This window comes from Physella acuta, unplaced genomic scaffold (assembly GCF_028476545.2).
Source record: "Physella acuta isolate Inbredline_101_S28 unplaced genomic scaffold, ASM2847654v3 ptg000727l, whole genome shotgun sequence".
NCBI classification, from domain to species: domain Eukaryota; kingdom Metazoa; phylum Mollusca; class Gastropoda; family Physidae; genus Physella; species Physella acuta.
Genome location: NW_026732245.1, coordinates 452,228 through 465,500, shown reverse-complemented (window position 1 = coordinate 465,500; position 13,273 = coordinate 452,228). Strand labels below are relative to the sequence as shown.

General features: G+C 41.2%; 1 protein-coding gene across 1 annotated transcript; it reads right to left on the bottom strand.

The window, feature by feature from the left end:
• Positions 1–2,009: 2,009 nt before the first annotated feature.
• LOC131950009 (dye-decolorizing peroxidase YfeX) lies at positions 2,010–12,240 on the bottom strand. The gene is made up of 4 exons (XM_059312013.1): positions 11,400–12,240; positions 6,912–7,103; positions 5,692–5,837; positions 2,010–2,762 (listed from the first exon to the last, which is right to left on the bottom strand). The coding sequence occupies exons 1-4, from the start codon at positions 12,095–12,097 to the stop codon at positions 2,578–2,580; spliced, it is 1,221 nt and encodes a 406-aa protein (XP_059167996.1). The 5' UTR covers positions 12,098–12,240; the 3' UTR covers positions 2,010–2,577.
• Positions 12,241–13,273: the final 1,033 nt, after the last annotated feature.

Below are 13,273 nucleotides of genomic sequence, written 5' to 3'. Positions count from 1 at the left end.
GCACGCTAAAGTCACGTGTTTGTTCATGTGAACACAGGGAAAGGGGGTGTCGTCAAGAGCTCAGTTCAAAATTTGAATAAGACAACAACGCACCACCCAGTCCAAACCCGCCCCGTGTAGAAAACTGCGGGACCGAAAACATGAGTGTGTTTCTATATATAGTCATACCACGTGATATAGTTTGCCAACCCAAAGAAACATGATGCAATGCGCATTTTCCCATTCTATTTTTATCATCAACAGGTTATTAATATTAAATTATTAAATAAATAAAAATTGCAACGAAAAAGTCACTTGAATTTAACCTTGGCCGTTTGTGTTTTACTGTAGTACAAGGTCATATGCTCGAGGGTGTTGTGGTGTTGGGGACAGTGGGGGTGGGTTGGATTTAATTATCTTGATTGGGCTAAGATAGTTTGCTGTGTTTCTTGCAGACTTTTTTCGGGGGGGGGGGGCACTTGAAACATTTGGGGATGGGGGAGGGGTCACAATATAGTTTCCGGTAGAGGGTCTGGTAAAAGTCCATATTTGCTATATAAATTCTATTTCGCTAGGGGGGGGGGGGGAATAGACGTGTTTCCAGGGGGGGGGGGGTGTCACAAAGAGATGACTGAAAGAAACACTGTTAGTCGCGTAGCATTTATTTCTTATTTGTAAAATAAAAAACATCCATACATAAAACTGACAGAAAGGGGTGGGTGGGGTGGGGCTTGTGACCTTGTGTAACAAAAAAAGGGGGGGGGGGGTGGGCTATGAGAAAACGACGCAGTTGACTGGCGACACCCTAGGCTGAAACACTTGTCTTAAATAATGTGAGCAGAACTGTTGAAGCGACTCGTATCGCTTTCCCGGAAAATCTAAACTACCATTTTACTGTATTAACTCTATTCGTTTTACTGTAAACATCTTCAATCCGTTTTATTGTATCAACTCAAGATGGATACCAAACATTTTGAAAACCGTTTTACTATACCAGCTTTACCATACGTTCTTGAACCTGTTCATCTGCGTTAATTTTAATGGTTTTACGGTATTATTAATTAAACATAATCAAGTAGCCCTTGTTACTGTCCATCATGTACTGACATGGTCATGTCTACTGTAATTCGTAGCAATTAGCGATACCCACGTATACATATAATATAATACTCAATTAGCACTGCGGTGACCAAAGATCATAAAGAAAATATTCTCAGTTGGGTGGCTTCAGCTTCCATGACGCGGTGTTTTGTTTACTAAAAATAAAAACATTTCTTTTTGTGACTTACTTCCCTGTTTGTTGTTAAAGTTACCTGGGCGTGTTCTGACTAAGTTTGTATTACACATGTGTGTATTGCATATACACTTTATGGTTCGAAATAGATTTTAATTTAATGCCATGTACAGTACACATTTTACATGAGCACGTTTTTAAATATACACATACAATTTTTTTTTTGACAAAAAAGAGTTTCAGGCATGGGAGCAGCACCAGGTTTTAAGATGATTTTTTCTCCCCCCCCCTCCCCAAATTTAGCTATTGAATCCTAATATGGCACCAGAGAACAAGTAATTAATTCAAGTTAATGAAACAAGTACATAGATCTATATGCTATCAAATGCACAAGTGAATTTACGATTTGTAAATAATTTCCTATTCTCTTGTTTTTTTTTAAAAGGTAACAAAGATAAAAGCTATCTTTACACCGCCGTCTATAAACCTACAAACTACCTTCACACGGTCTTCCATAAACCTTTCTATAAGCAATCTATAAATCCCAGAGGCCACGAAGTCAAGAGTAAATACATTACAGCGAGTAACACTTAAGCTGCTATATGTGTCTGAAAACATGCCTCTATCAGCACTCATTAGAGCATTCAGTTGTGACGTACTGAGAACACCATATACAGGCATCACCATATCAAGAAGGTGAGCACCAGAGTTACTATTGTGACAGTCTTTACCAAGAAGAACCAAAAGACGAATGACAAAGTCAACATCACAAACAATTAAACAAAGAAGATTCTAATCTTTTTTTTAAAAATATTTTAATACAATACTTGAATGATAAGGAAAATTAAAATAAATAGTTGGTCAAAAATATTGTTTTCAAATATAAGACTAAACGGTTATGTTTATCGTAAAAATCGATTAATTTATCTGTGGTTCTATGTCTATCATATGCAGTACGCCCTTAAAATAAGTTACCCTATACACTGTCGATATTCATTGAATCAGAAACCCACGCCAACGATATAGTATTTATAATGACACGTAAAAGGGGAATCACCTAGGTGTTATATATAAATCAACAAACATCGGGAATTCACCAAATTCTCAACCAAGAAGTTTGTTAAAAAGCAAATAGTTCGCGGACATCTTTAACTCCAACCAGAAATTCTTCATTTATCAATCACACATAAGATTTTTCTGCCCCTAATTATTGTCTGTCGTCTTAAAACCTAAAATCATTTTCCTAAAACTATGTTCTTGTTTTAGTGTGGACAAAATAAATCCCTATCATAATGTAATGTATCAATAAATATAAAAATAAAAATGAACTATTTTTTTCATGTCGCTTGCAGCATCAAGTGGATTCACTCCCCTGAGCCCTTGAGTGCCTCGAGCTCTTTCATCCCAGGGAAATACCAGTAGTTTCCCTTGACGTTCTTGCTGATCTTTAGGACGTCATCGTGTTCACCATCACAGGCCGCGCCCACCATACGGTCCAGTAAACAATCAAACGTGCACGGGTCAGCGGCGAAAGCGATGAAAAACATGCCTGATGGAGCAAAGTCATAGGAAGGTGGATTAGTCATGGGATGGTGGATCATTAAAGTCATGGGATGGTGGATCATTAAAGTCATGGGATGGTGGATAAGTAATTGGATGGTGTATCAAAGTCATGGGATGGTGGATTAGTCATGGGATGGTGGATCTAATTCATGGGATGGTGGATAAGTAATTGGATGGTGGATAAGTAATTGGATGGTGTATCAAAGTCATGGAATGGTGGATCATTTAAGTCATGGGATGGTGGATCTAATTCATGTGATGGTGGATAAGTAATTGGGTGGTGTATTTAAGTCATGGGATGGTGGATCATTTTAGTCATGGGATGGTGGATTAGTCATGGGATGGTGGATCAAAGTCATGGGATGAGGGATTAAAGTCATAAGACGGTGGATCATTAAAGTCATGGGATGGTGGAAAAAGTCATGGAATGGTAGATTAGTCATGGGATGGTGGATCATGAAAGTCATGAGATGGTGGATCATTAAAGTCATGTGATGGTGGATCATCAAAGTCATGGGATGGTGGATCATTAAAGTCATGGGATGATGGATCAAAGTCATGGGATGGTGGATCATCACAACCATGGGACGGTGATCTTGTAAAAGTTAGCTGATTTCATACAGTATTTAACTATAATAAGTTGACTTAAATAAATGTGATAATAAACTTGGAAATGTTGATAGATTAAATATGAGAGTTAACTCGTAAAATTTGACATATGAAATGAAAGTTAACTAGGAACAGTTGACAAATGTTAGTTAACTTGAAAAAGTTGAATGATTTTATACAAGGAAAAGTTGATGAGTTATTTAATTTGCCTTATTTTTGAAAAACTAATTTTGATAGTAAATAAACCGGGAGTGATCTCCCCTAAACTTTCTCGAATATTCTTATATAAAACAACAGAGGATGGGAACTCGGGATATAGTTATGATTTTTAATCCATTTTAAATACATAAACTTTTTAAAATAAAATAGAATATCATAGAAAAAAGTATTGCACACCAAGTGAACGCGGAATAAAGATGTTCATAATGGTGCGCAATATTATTAGTACTTTTAAAATTTACATTAGTTTTTTGAGAAATCGGAAGTAGCGTAAATTACTACTTCCAGTCAACGGAAATTACTCAAAATTTAACAGAAGGTAGAGAATTAGATCTTTTACTTACATGTGAAATTTCATTTATCTATCTGAAATAGTACTCAAGTTATAGGCTTTTAAAAAATTCAAAGTAGGAAAAGTACCACTTCCGGTTATCGGAAATCGCTCAAAAGTTGATACGGATCTACGATTTTGATAAAATACTTATATATGAAATTTCATCAACCTAGCTGTAACGGTACTCAAGTTATCGTGTTTACACACGGACAGACAGACAGACAGACAGACAGACACACACACACACAGACATACGGACAAGATTGCAAAATTATGTTTTTCCGTATCAGTGAGGTGTAAAACGTCGAGATTTGTAAAAATCTCGATTTTTTTTTTTTGCACGATTACAATACTTTCTCTATACTACGTATATACGAGAAAGTAAAAAGTCGACGTTTAAATGTAATTATTATTGTTAACTTGTAAAGGTTGACTGACAAAATGTTTTAGGTTAAGTAGACTTGCAATTCTGAACTTGAAAAACGTTTTTGTGATAGTTAGCTTTGAAAGATTGAAAGTCAACTAAGTAATGTTGAATAATTTGTGATGGTTTATCGTTTAGCTAAAAATAGACGTGTGTTTTACACGACAGTCACATGTTCACAATGGACGAACCATGTAATAAAGGACGAACCATGTAACACAATGGATGAACCATGTAATAATGGACGAACCATGTAACACAATGGACGAACCATGTAACACAATGGACGAACTATGTAATAAAGGACGAACCATGTAACACAATGGACGAACCATGTAACACAATGGACGAACCATGTAAGACAATGGACGAACCATGTAACACAATGGACAAACCATGTAATAATGGACGAACCATGTAACAATGGACGAACCATGTAACACAATGGACGAACCATGTAACACAATGGATGAACCATGTAACACAATGGACGAACCATGTAACACAATGGACGAACCATGTAACACAATGGACGAACCATGTAACACAATGGACGAACCACGTAACACAATGGATGAACCATGTAACACAATGGATGAACCATGTAATTAAGGATGAACCATGTTACACAATGGACGAACCATGTAATAATGGACGAAACACAATGGACGAACCATGTAATAAAGGACGAACCATGTAACACAATGGATGAACCATGTAACACAATGGACGAACCATGTAACACAATGGACGAACCATGTAACACAATGGACGAACCACGTAACACAATGGATGAACCATGTAACACAATGGATGAACCATGTAATTAAGGATGAACCATGTTACACAATGGATGAACCATGTAATAATGGACGAAACACAATGGACGAACCACGTAACACAATGGACGAACCACGTAACACAATGGACGAACCACGTAACAAAATGGACGAATCACGTAACACAATGGATGAACCATGTAAAAAAATGGACGAACCATATAACAAAATGGACGAATGACGTAACACAATGGACGAACCATGTAATAAAATGGACGAACAATATAACAATGGACGGACGAACCATGTAACACAATGGACGAACCATATAAAACACTGTAAAACCCTTTAACACAATAGACGAACAATGTATCAACGGACGAACCATATAACACAAAGGACGAATTATGTAACAATGGTCGAACCATGTACTACAATGACGAACCATATAACACAATGGACGACCCACGTAACACCTTAGTTACATGGTTGATACTCCACCGGACGCACCCCTATCGCAAAAGGCTGTGAAATAATGTCTGCGACTTACCAGCTTTCTTAGCAAATTTGCCGTAGCTCTGGGACTGGCGCACAATCTCGTAGGTCGGGGTTGCCCCCTTCTCTGTGCTGCCATTCATCCTAGCCACGTGACTTGATGGCGATTTGTTTTCCAGCTCCGCTCCGCTGTTCAGTTCTCTGGTGGGGTAGACGTGGACAAATTATGTGCACATTTTAGGAATATGTACACATTTAAAATAAAAAGGATCTCAGAAAAACATCAGGGTATTGGTATCAGTTGTTTTGCCCCCCGTCAGAATCGGTGTAAAGGAGTTTAGTTTCACTGCTAGTGTTAGGGACTTTGGTATTGCTATGGTTAGGATAGTTAAATCTAAAAGTGAAAAATTCGAGAATGGCCTGAGTTTTTTTGAGGACTCTGTTGGACTAATGTAGCCTGTTGGGAGTGATACAAATTAATCGCACTAAACTGAGCAAAAGATAAACAATGGTCTATGATACACACAGGACGAACCATGATATACAAGGCGAACCATGATAAACACAGGACGAACCATGCAATACATAGGACGAACCATGATACACACAAGACGAACCATGATAAACACAGGACGAACCATGCAATACATAGGACGAACCATGATACACACAAGACGAACCAGGATACACACAGGACGAACCAGGATACACACAAGACGAACCATGATACACACAAGACGAACCATGATACACACAAGACGAACCATGATACACACAAGACGAACCATGATACACACAAGACGAACCATGATACACACAAGACGAACCATGATACACACAAGACGAACCATGATACACACAGGAAGAACCACGATACACACAGGACTAACCATGATATACACAAGACGAACCATGATACACACAGGAAGAACCACGATACACACAGGACTAACCATGATACACACAGGACGAACCATGATACACACAAGACGAACCATGATACACACAGGAAGAACCACGATACACACAGGACTAACCATGATACACACAAGACGAATCATGATACACACAGGACGAACCATGATACACACACGACGAACCATGCTACACAGGACGAACCAAGCAATATATAGGTCGAACCATGATACACACAGGACGAACCCTGATACATTTAGGACGAACCATGATACACACATAACGAACCATGATACATTTAGGACGAAACATGATACACACATAACGAACCATGATACACGCGGGACGAAGCCGCCCTACCTGCCGATATACTGTTCGAGTTGACATGGGTCATCATCAACGACGCAGAAGTCGTGGACCCACTTCTGGGTCAGGGCGTAGCTCCCGCCAGTCTCACAATCAATGGCGACCTCCTTCAGCCCCTCCTCCTTGCAGCGGTTGGTCTGGTTGTCAAGGAAACCAGAAATGTCGCGCCCATTTTTGTAGTCGAACCTGTCAAAGTAGATGCGATAGCTCGCCAGGACAGCATCTAAGGTAAAATGTCTTACATACCCGACCCGCTGGGGAGATTCAGGGTTTCTTTCAGACATTTTTACGGGGTGGTGGGGGCGACATTTGAAACTTTCAGGGTGTGGGAGGTAAATTTCAAGGAAGGGGTGGGGGTAGTGTACAATTGTTAAAATATTTATTTTCTATGTAAATGGCATTTTTTTCTATTTCACACGTAAAAGTGTCGGGGGTGGGGTGGGGGAGGGGGGGGGGGGAGGGCGAGATTCGCACCTCCCCCATAATGTCGAGATGCCTAATAGAAACTGATGTCATTTGACCTTTTACAATGTATGTATCTCCTCCCCTCTGATTAAGAATTGAAGTCTTGATTTTTGAAGTATGCCGCATCCGTTAAATGTTTATGCAAGTGATTGTTTTTTTACGTCACGAAACTGCAACAGAAGCACTCGAGTCTAACGTTTGAGCGGTTACTAGTGAGTACATACCAGTGTATCCTAGTGAGACTAAACAACCCCAGTCTATCCTAGTGAGACTACACAACCCCAGTCTATCCTAGTGAGACTACACACCAGTCTATCCTAGTGAGACTACACAACCCAAGTCTATCCTAGTGAGACTACACAACCCCAGTCTATCCTAGTGAGACTACACAACCCCAGTCTATCCTAGTGAGACTACAAAGACTACACAACCCCAGTCTATTCTAGTGAGACTACAAGACTACACAACCCCAGTCTATCCTAGTGAGACTACACAACCCCAGTCTATTCTAGTGAGACTACAAGACTACACAACCCCAGTCTATCCTAGTGAGACTACACAACCCCAGTCTATCCTAGTGAGACTACACAACCCAAGTCTATCCTAGTGAGACTACACAACCCAAGTCTATCCTAGTGAGACTACACAACCCCAGTCTATCCTAGTGAGACTACACAACCCAAGTCTATCCTAGTGAGACTACACAACCCCAGTCTATCCTAGTGAGACTACACAACCCAAGTCTATCCTAGTGAGACTACACAACCCCAGTCTATCATAGTGAGACTACACAACCCCAGTTTATACTATGAGACTACACAACCCCAGTCTATCCTAGTGAGACTACACAAACCAAGTCTATCCTAGTGAGACTACACACCAGTCTATCCTAGTGAGACTACACAACCCAAGTCTATCCTAGTGAGACTACACAACCCAAGTCTATCCTAGTGAGACTACACAACCCCAGTCTATCCTAGTGAGACTACACAACCCTAGTCTATCCTAGTGAGACTACACAACCCCAGTCTATCCTAGTGAGACTACACAACCCCAGTCTATCCTAGTGAGACTACACAACCCAAGTCTATCCTAGTGAGACTACACAACCCCAGTCTATCCTAGTGAGACTACACAACCCAAGTCTATCCTAGTGAGACTACACAACCCCAGTCTATCCTAGTGAGACTACACAACCCCAGTCTATCCTAGTGAGACTACACAACCCCGGTCTATCCTAGTGAGACTACACAACCCCAGTCTATCCTAGTGAGACTACACAACCCCAATCTATCCTAGTGAGACTACACAACCCCAGTCTATCCTAGTGAGACTACACAACCCCAGTCTATCCTAGTGAGACTACACAACCCCAGTCTATCCTAGTGAGACTACACAACCCAAGTCTATCCTAGTGAGACTACACAACCCCAGTCTATCCTAGTGAGACTACACAACCCTAGTCTATCCTAGTGAGACTACACAACCCCAGTCTATCCTAGTGAGACTACACAACCCCGGTCTATCCTAGTGAGACTACACAACCCCAGTCTATCCTAGTGAGACTACACAACCCCAATCTATCCTAGTGAGACTACACAACCCCAGTCTATCCTAGTGAGACTACACAACCCCAGTCTATCCTAGTGAGACTACACAACCCCAGGCTATCCTAGTGAGACTACACAACCCCAGTCTATCCTAGTGAGACTACACAACCTCAGTCTATCCTAGTGAGACTACACAACCTCAGGCTATCCTAGTGAGAGTACACAACCCTAGTCTATCCTAGTGAGACTACAAACCAGTCTATCCTAGTGAGACTACACAACCCCAGTCTATCCTGTGAGACTACACAACCCCAGGCTATCCTAGTGAGACTACACAACCCCAGGCTATCCTAGTGAGACTACACACCAGTCTATCCTAGTGAGACTACACACCAGTCTATCCTAGTGAGACTACACAACCCCAGTCTATCCTAGTGAGACTACATACCATTCTATCCTAGTGAGGCTACACATCAGTCTATCCTAGTGAGAGTACACAACCCCAGTCTATCCTAGTGAGACTACACAACCCCAGTCTATCCTAGTGAGACTACACAACCTCAGTCTATCCTAGTGAGACTACACAACCCCAGTCTATCCTAGTGAGACTACACAACCCCAGTCTATCCTAGTGAGACTACACAACCCCAGTCTATCCTAGTGAGACTACACAACCCCAGTCTATCCTAGTGAGACTACACAACCCCAGTCTATCCTAGTGAGACTACACAACCCCAGTCTATCCTAGTGAGACTACACAACCCAAGTCTATCCTAGTGAGACTACACAACCCAAGTCTATCCTAGTGAGAGTACACACCAGTCTATCCTAGTGAGACTACACAACCCCAGTCTATCCTAGTGAGACTACACAACCCCAGTCTATCCTAGTGAGACTACACAACCCCAGTCTATCCTAGTGAGACTACACAACCCCAGTCTATCCTAGTGAGACTACACAACCCAAGTCTATCCTAGTGAGACTACACAACCCCAGTCTATCCTAGTGAGACTACACAACCCCAGTCTATCCTAGTGAGACTACACAACCCAAGTCTATCCTAGTGAGACTACACAACCCCAGTCTATCCTAGTGAGACTACACAACCCCAGTCTATCCTAGTGAGACTACACAACCCCAGTCTATCCTAGTGAGACTACACAACCCCAGTCTATCCTAGTGAGACTACACAACCCAAGTCTATCCTAGTGAGACTACACAACCCTAGTCTATCCTAGTGAGACTACACAACCCCAGTCTATCCTAGTGAGACTACACAACCCTAGTCTATCCTAGTGAGACTACACAACCCCAGTCTATCCTAGTGAGACTACACAACCCCAGTCTATCCTAGTGAGACTACACAACCCCAGTCTATCCTAGTGAGACTACACAACCCAAGTCTATCCTAGTGAGACTACACAACCCCAGTCTATCCTAGTGAGACTACACAACCCCAGTCTATCATCATTGTATATCTGCCATTGTACTAATACAGCCTGCAGCAAAGTCTGTCAATGTTAGATTACACCAAGTTATGTAATTGTAAGACTCCACTTTAGTCTGTCAATGTAAGATTACACCAAGTTATGTAATTGTAAGACTCCCCTGTAGTCTGTCAATGTAAAGTAAGGCCACTCAATCTGTCAACCTTTGGCTACACTATAGTTCGTTATTGTAAAGCTATACCAAAATATATCATTGTAACGCTTCATCGTATGTTATTAATGCTAGATCATAGTATGTAATTATAAGGCTACACCACAGTATGTAATTATAAGGCTGGACCATAATCTGCCATTGTAAGGCTACACCATAATCTGCCTTTGTAAGGCTACACCATAGTATGCCATTGTTAGGCTACACCATAGTATGCCTTTGTAAGGCTACACCATAGTATGCCATTGTTAGGCTACACCATAGTATGCCTTTGTAAGGCTACACCATAGTTTGCCAATTTAAGGCTACACCATAATCTGCCATTGTTAGGCTACACCATAGTATGCCATTGTTAGGCTCACCATAGTATGCCATTGTTAGGCTACACCCTAATAGGCCATTGTATGTCCCAGAGTTCACCAAACTCTGATGTAGAGACCTGCCTTTGGTTAAGGGCGATGAAGGCAAAGCCGACCACTCTCATTTACTGAGGTCACAGGAACAGGTGAACTCTACTTCATCTGTCTTATTGAACCCCAGGTGCGAAAGGGTACACCCCAGTGTGTGATGACCTTGAACTATTACCTTTGGATTTCGCAGTCACCTTTTACCTAGGTATTATTCAACGGCCTCCACATATCGCTTGATGTTTGATAGCCGTTGAAACCCACACTAGTATTTACTTTAAGCATGCTTGACACGCTAAGTCAACTGTAGCTGTGTTATACTACAAAAAAAAAACTTATCTACATCTAGATCTAGATCTACATGTCATTAAAAAGGCTAACACAAAGTAAACTTAACTTACCCGTAATCGTCAGCAAATTCCAGAATGCTACACTCTGGAAACCCGTGCATGTAGTGCTTGCAGAAGTCAAACAGTTGGCCGCGGTTGTCGCATTTGGCGTGCACGAATATGTCGCCGTCGGTGCAAGGCATCTCGCCGTTCTTTCCTTTCCTACTGCGGTAGGCGAAGTTCTTCCCGCAACTTTGGCCCATCACCTGGGCGTAGAAGTTGGGCCCGAAGCCCACACCGGCCACAATCTCGTCATTGCACCCACACGGGTTCTTGGAGGCTTCGATCGCTTCTTCCAGTCGAACAGCCGAGCAGGCAACAGCAGCAGGGTCCGCCCCGGGTTCCAGGGTAATCCACAAGAACAGCGAGTTTGTTTTGACAGGCGAAATGATGTTCGGCTGGTATTCGCAACATTCTTTCTTTTTCTGTTGTTGCTTTTGGCCGCAGGGTTTGGACACTTTTAACTTGCAGGGACCTTTTTCTTCATTACGTCCAGCTTTGACGACGAATTTGGAACTAAATAAGCTTAAAAGTGAATTTACCTTATCGTAGTTGAAATACACCCCTGTTGACACAGCAACAACTCCAACGCCGACAACAACAAGTCGCTTTTTGATGGGACCGAATTTGGTGGCGTTGCTAGAAAAAGATCGCGAAGCCTGTGTCACCAGCTTTGAACTCCGAACAGCATTTCTAAAAACAAAAGCCATTTTTCTTTATCTGTTTTAATATACTTTCATCAACACGATTTTCTTTTTGTTATTTGGCACCGAATAGCAACAAAGCCGATCAGCCCGTTGCCTTGCCGACGCTGACGTTTCACGCCTCTTCGTATGACGAAATATGTCAACAACGCGCACAGTTTGGTTGGAGAGTCTTTAAAATTTAACTTATTAAAAAGTGTACATAAAAAGGCAGCGAGATAATTACAATCGACTCAGGAAAAAGATTAGGCATTTTTTATACATGCAAAAATTTAGCCTCTAAAATTAAATGCTTGATGTACGTAATGAACTCTGTCGTTTATTAAAAGTTAGCAATTTAATATCAATTAGGCATATTTATTCTAAATTGAAGAAATTTAGTTTAAATAATGCAGATAAATAAACTATTAAAACTTATTATAGCCATATACACAAGTACACAATGCCTTCAAAACAATGCTAAGTTTATGGTAAGGACCGACATGGATAAAATTAGATATAGATAAAAGATCGGCATGGATAAAAAGCCGACAAGGAAAAGAGGCCGATATAACCAAACATACAGACCGATTGCACAACAAGCACAAAGGTCAATATATGGCCGATTGACGAAAGGCCGGCGTTGACAAAGACTGACATGACAAACAATAATTGAAGCTGGCATTCTTCCTCAGATAAAAGGTACACGAATTGAATGGTGTCCCCTGTCGCTCCATCTACATATGTGGACCGCATCTGTCATGCTAAGTGATTTTCTGTTAATTATTACAATTTCTCAGTAAAATTTTCCCTTGTTACACATTTCTTCATTTTTTAAATTATACAAATCATGCCTAAACAATCATTGTCCACTTTTTATTTTCCGACTTACACTTTCAATCTTTTTCCGACCATTACCTGCGACCATCATTTGCAGTCGACCACAAAAAAAAAAGCCTTAGTTTAAGATTACGAAAATGGGTAGATAAATGTCTTAATGGTCTCGCCTTCCTTCACTCAAAGCTACTTTAGTTGGAGACCCGTTGTCTTACACTTAGTCAGTAGCGTAGCGAGGGGGGGGGGGGGGGCGGGGGGGGGGGACATATGTCCCCGGGCGCCGAGCTTAGGGGGCGCCAAAATGGGTTGGAAAAATAGATTGAAAGGTTGAGGGGGGTGCAAATTGAAAGTTTGAGGGGGGGGGGT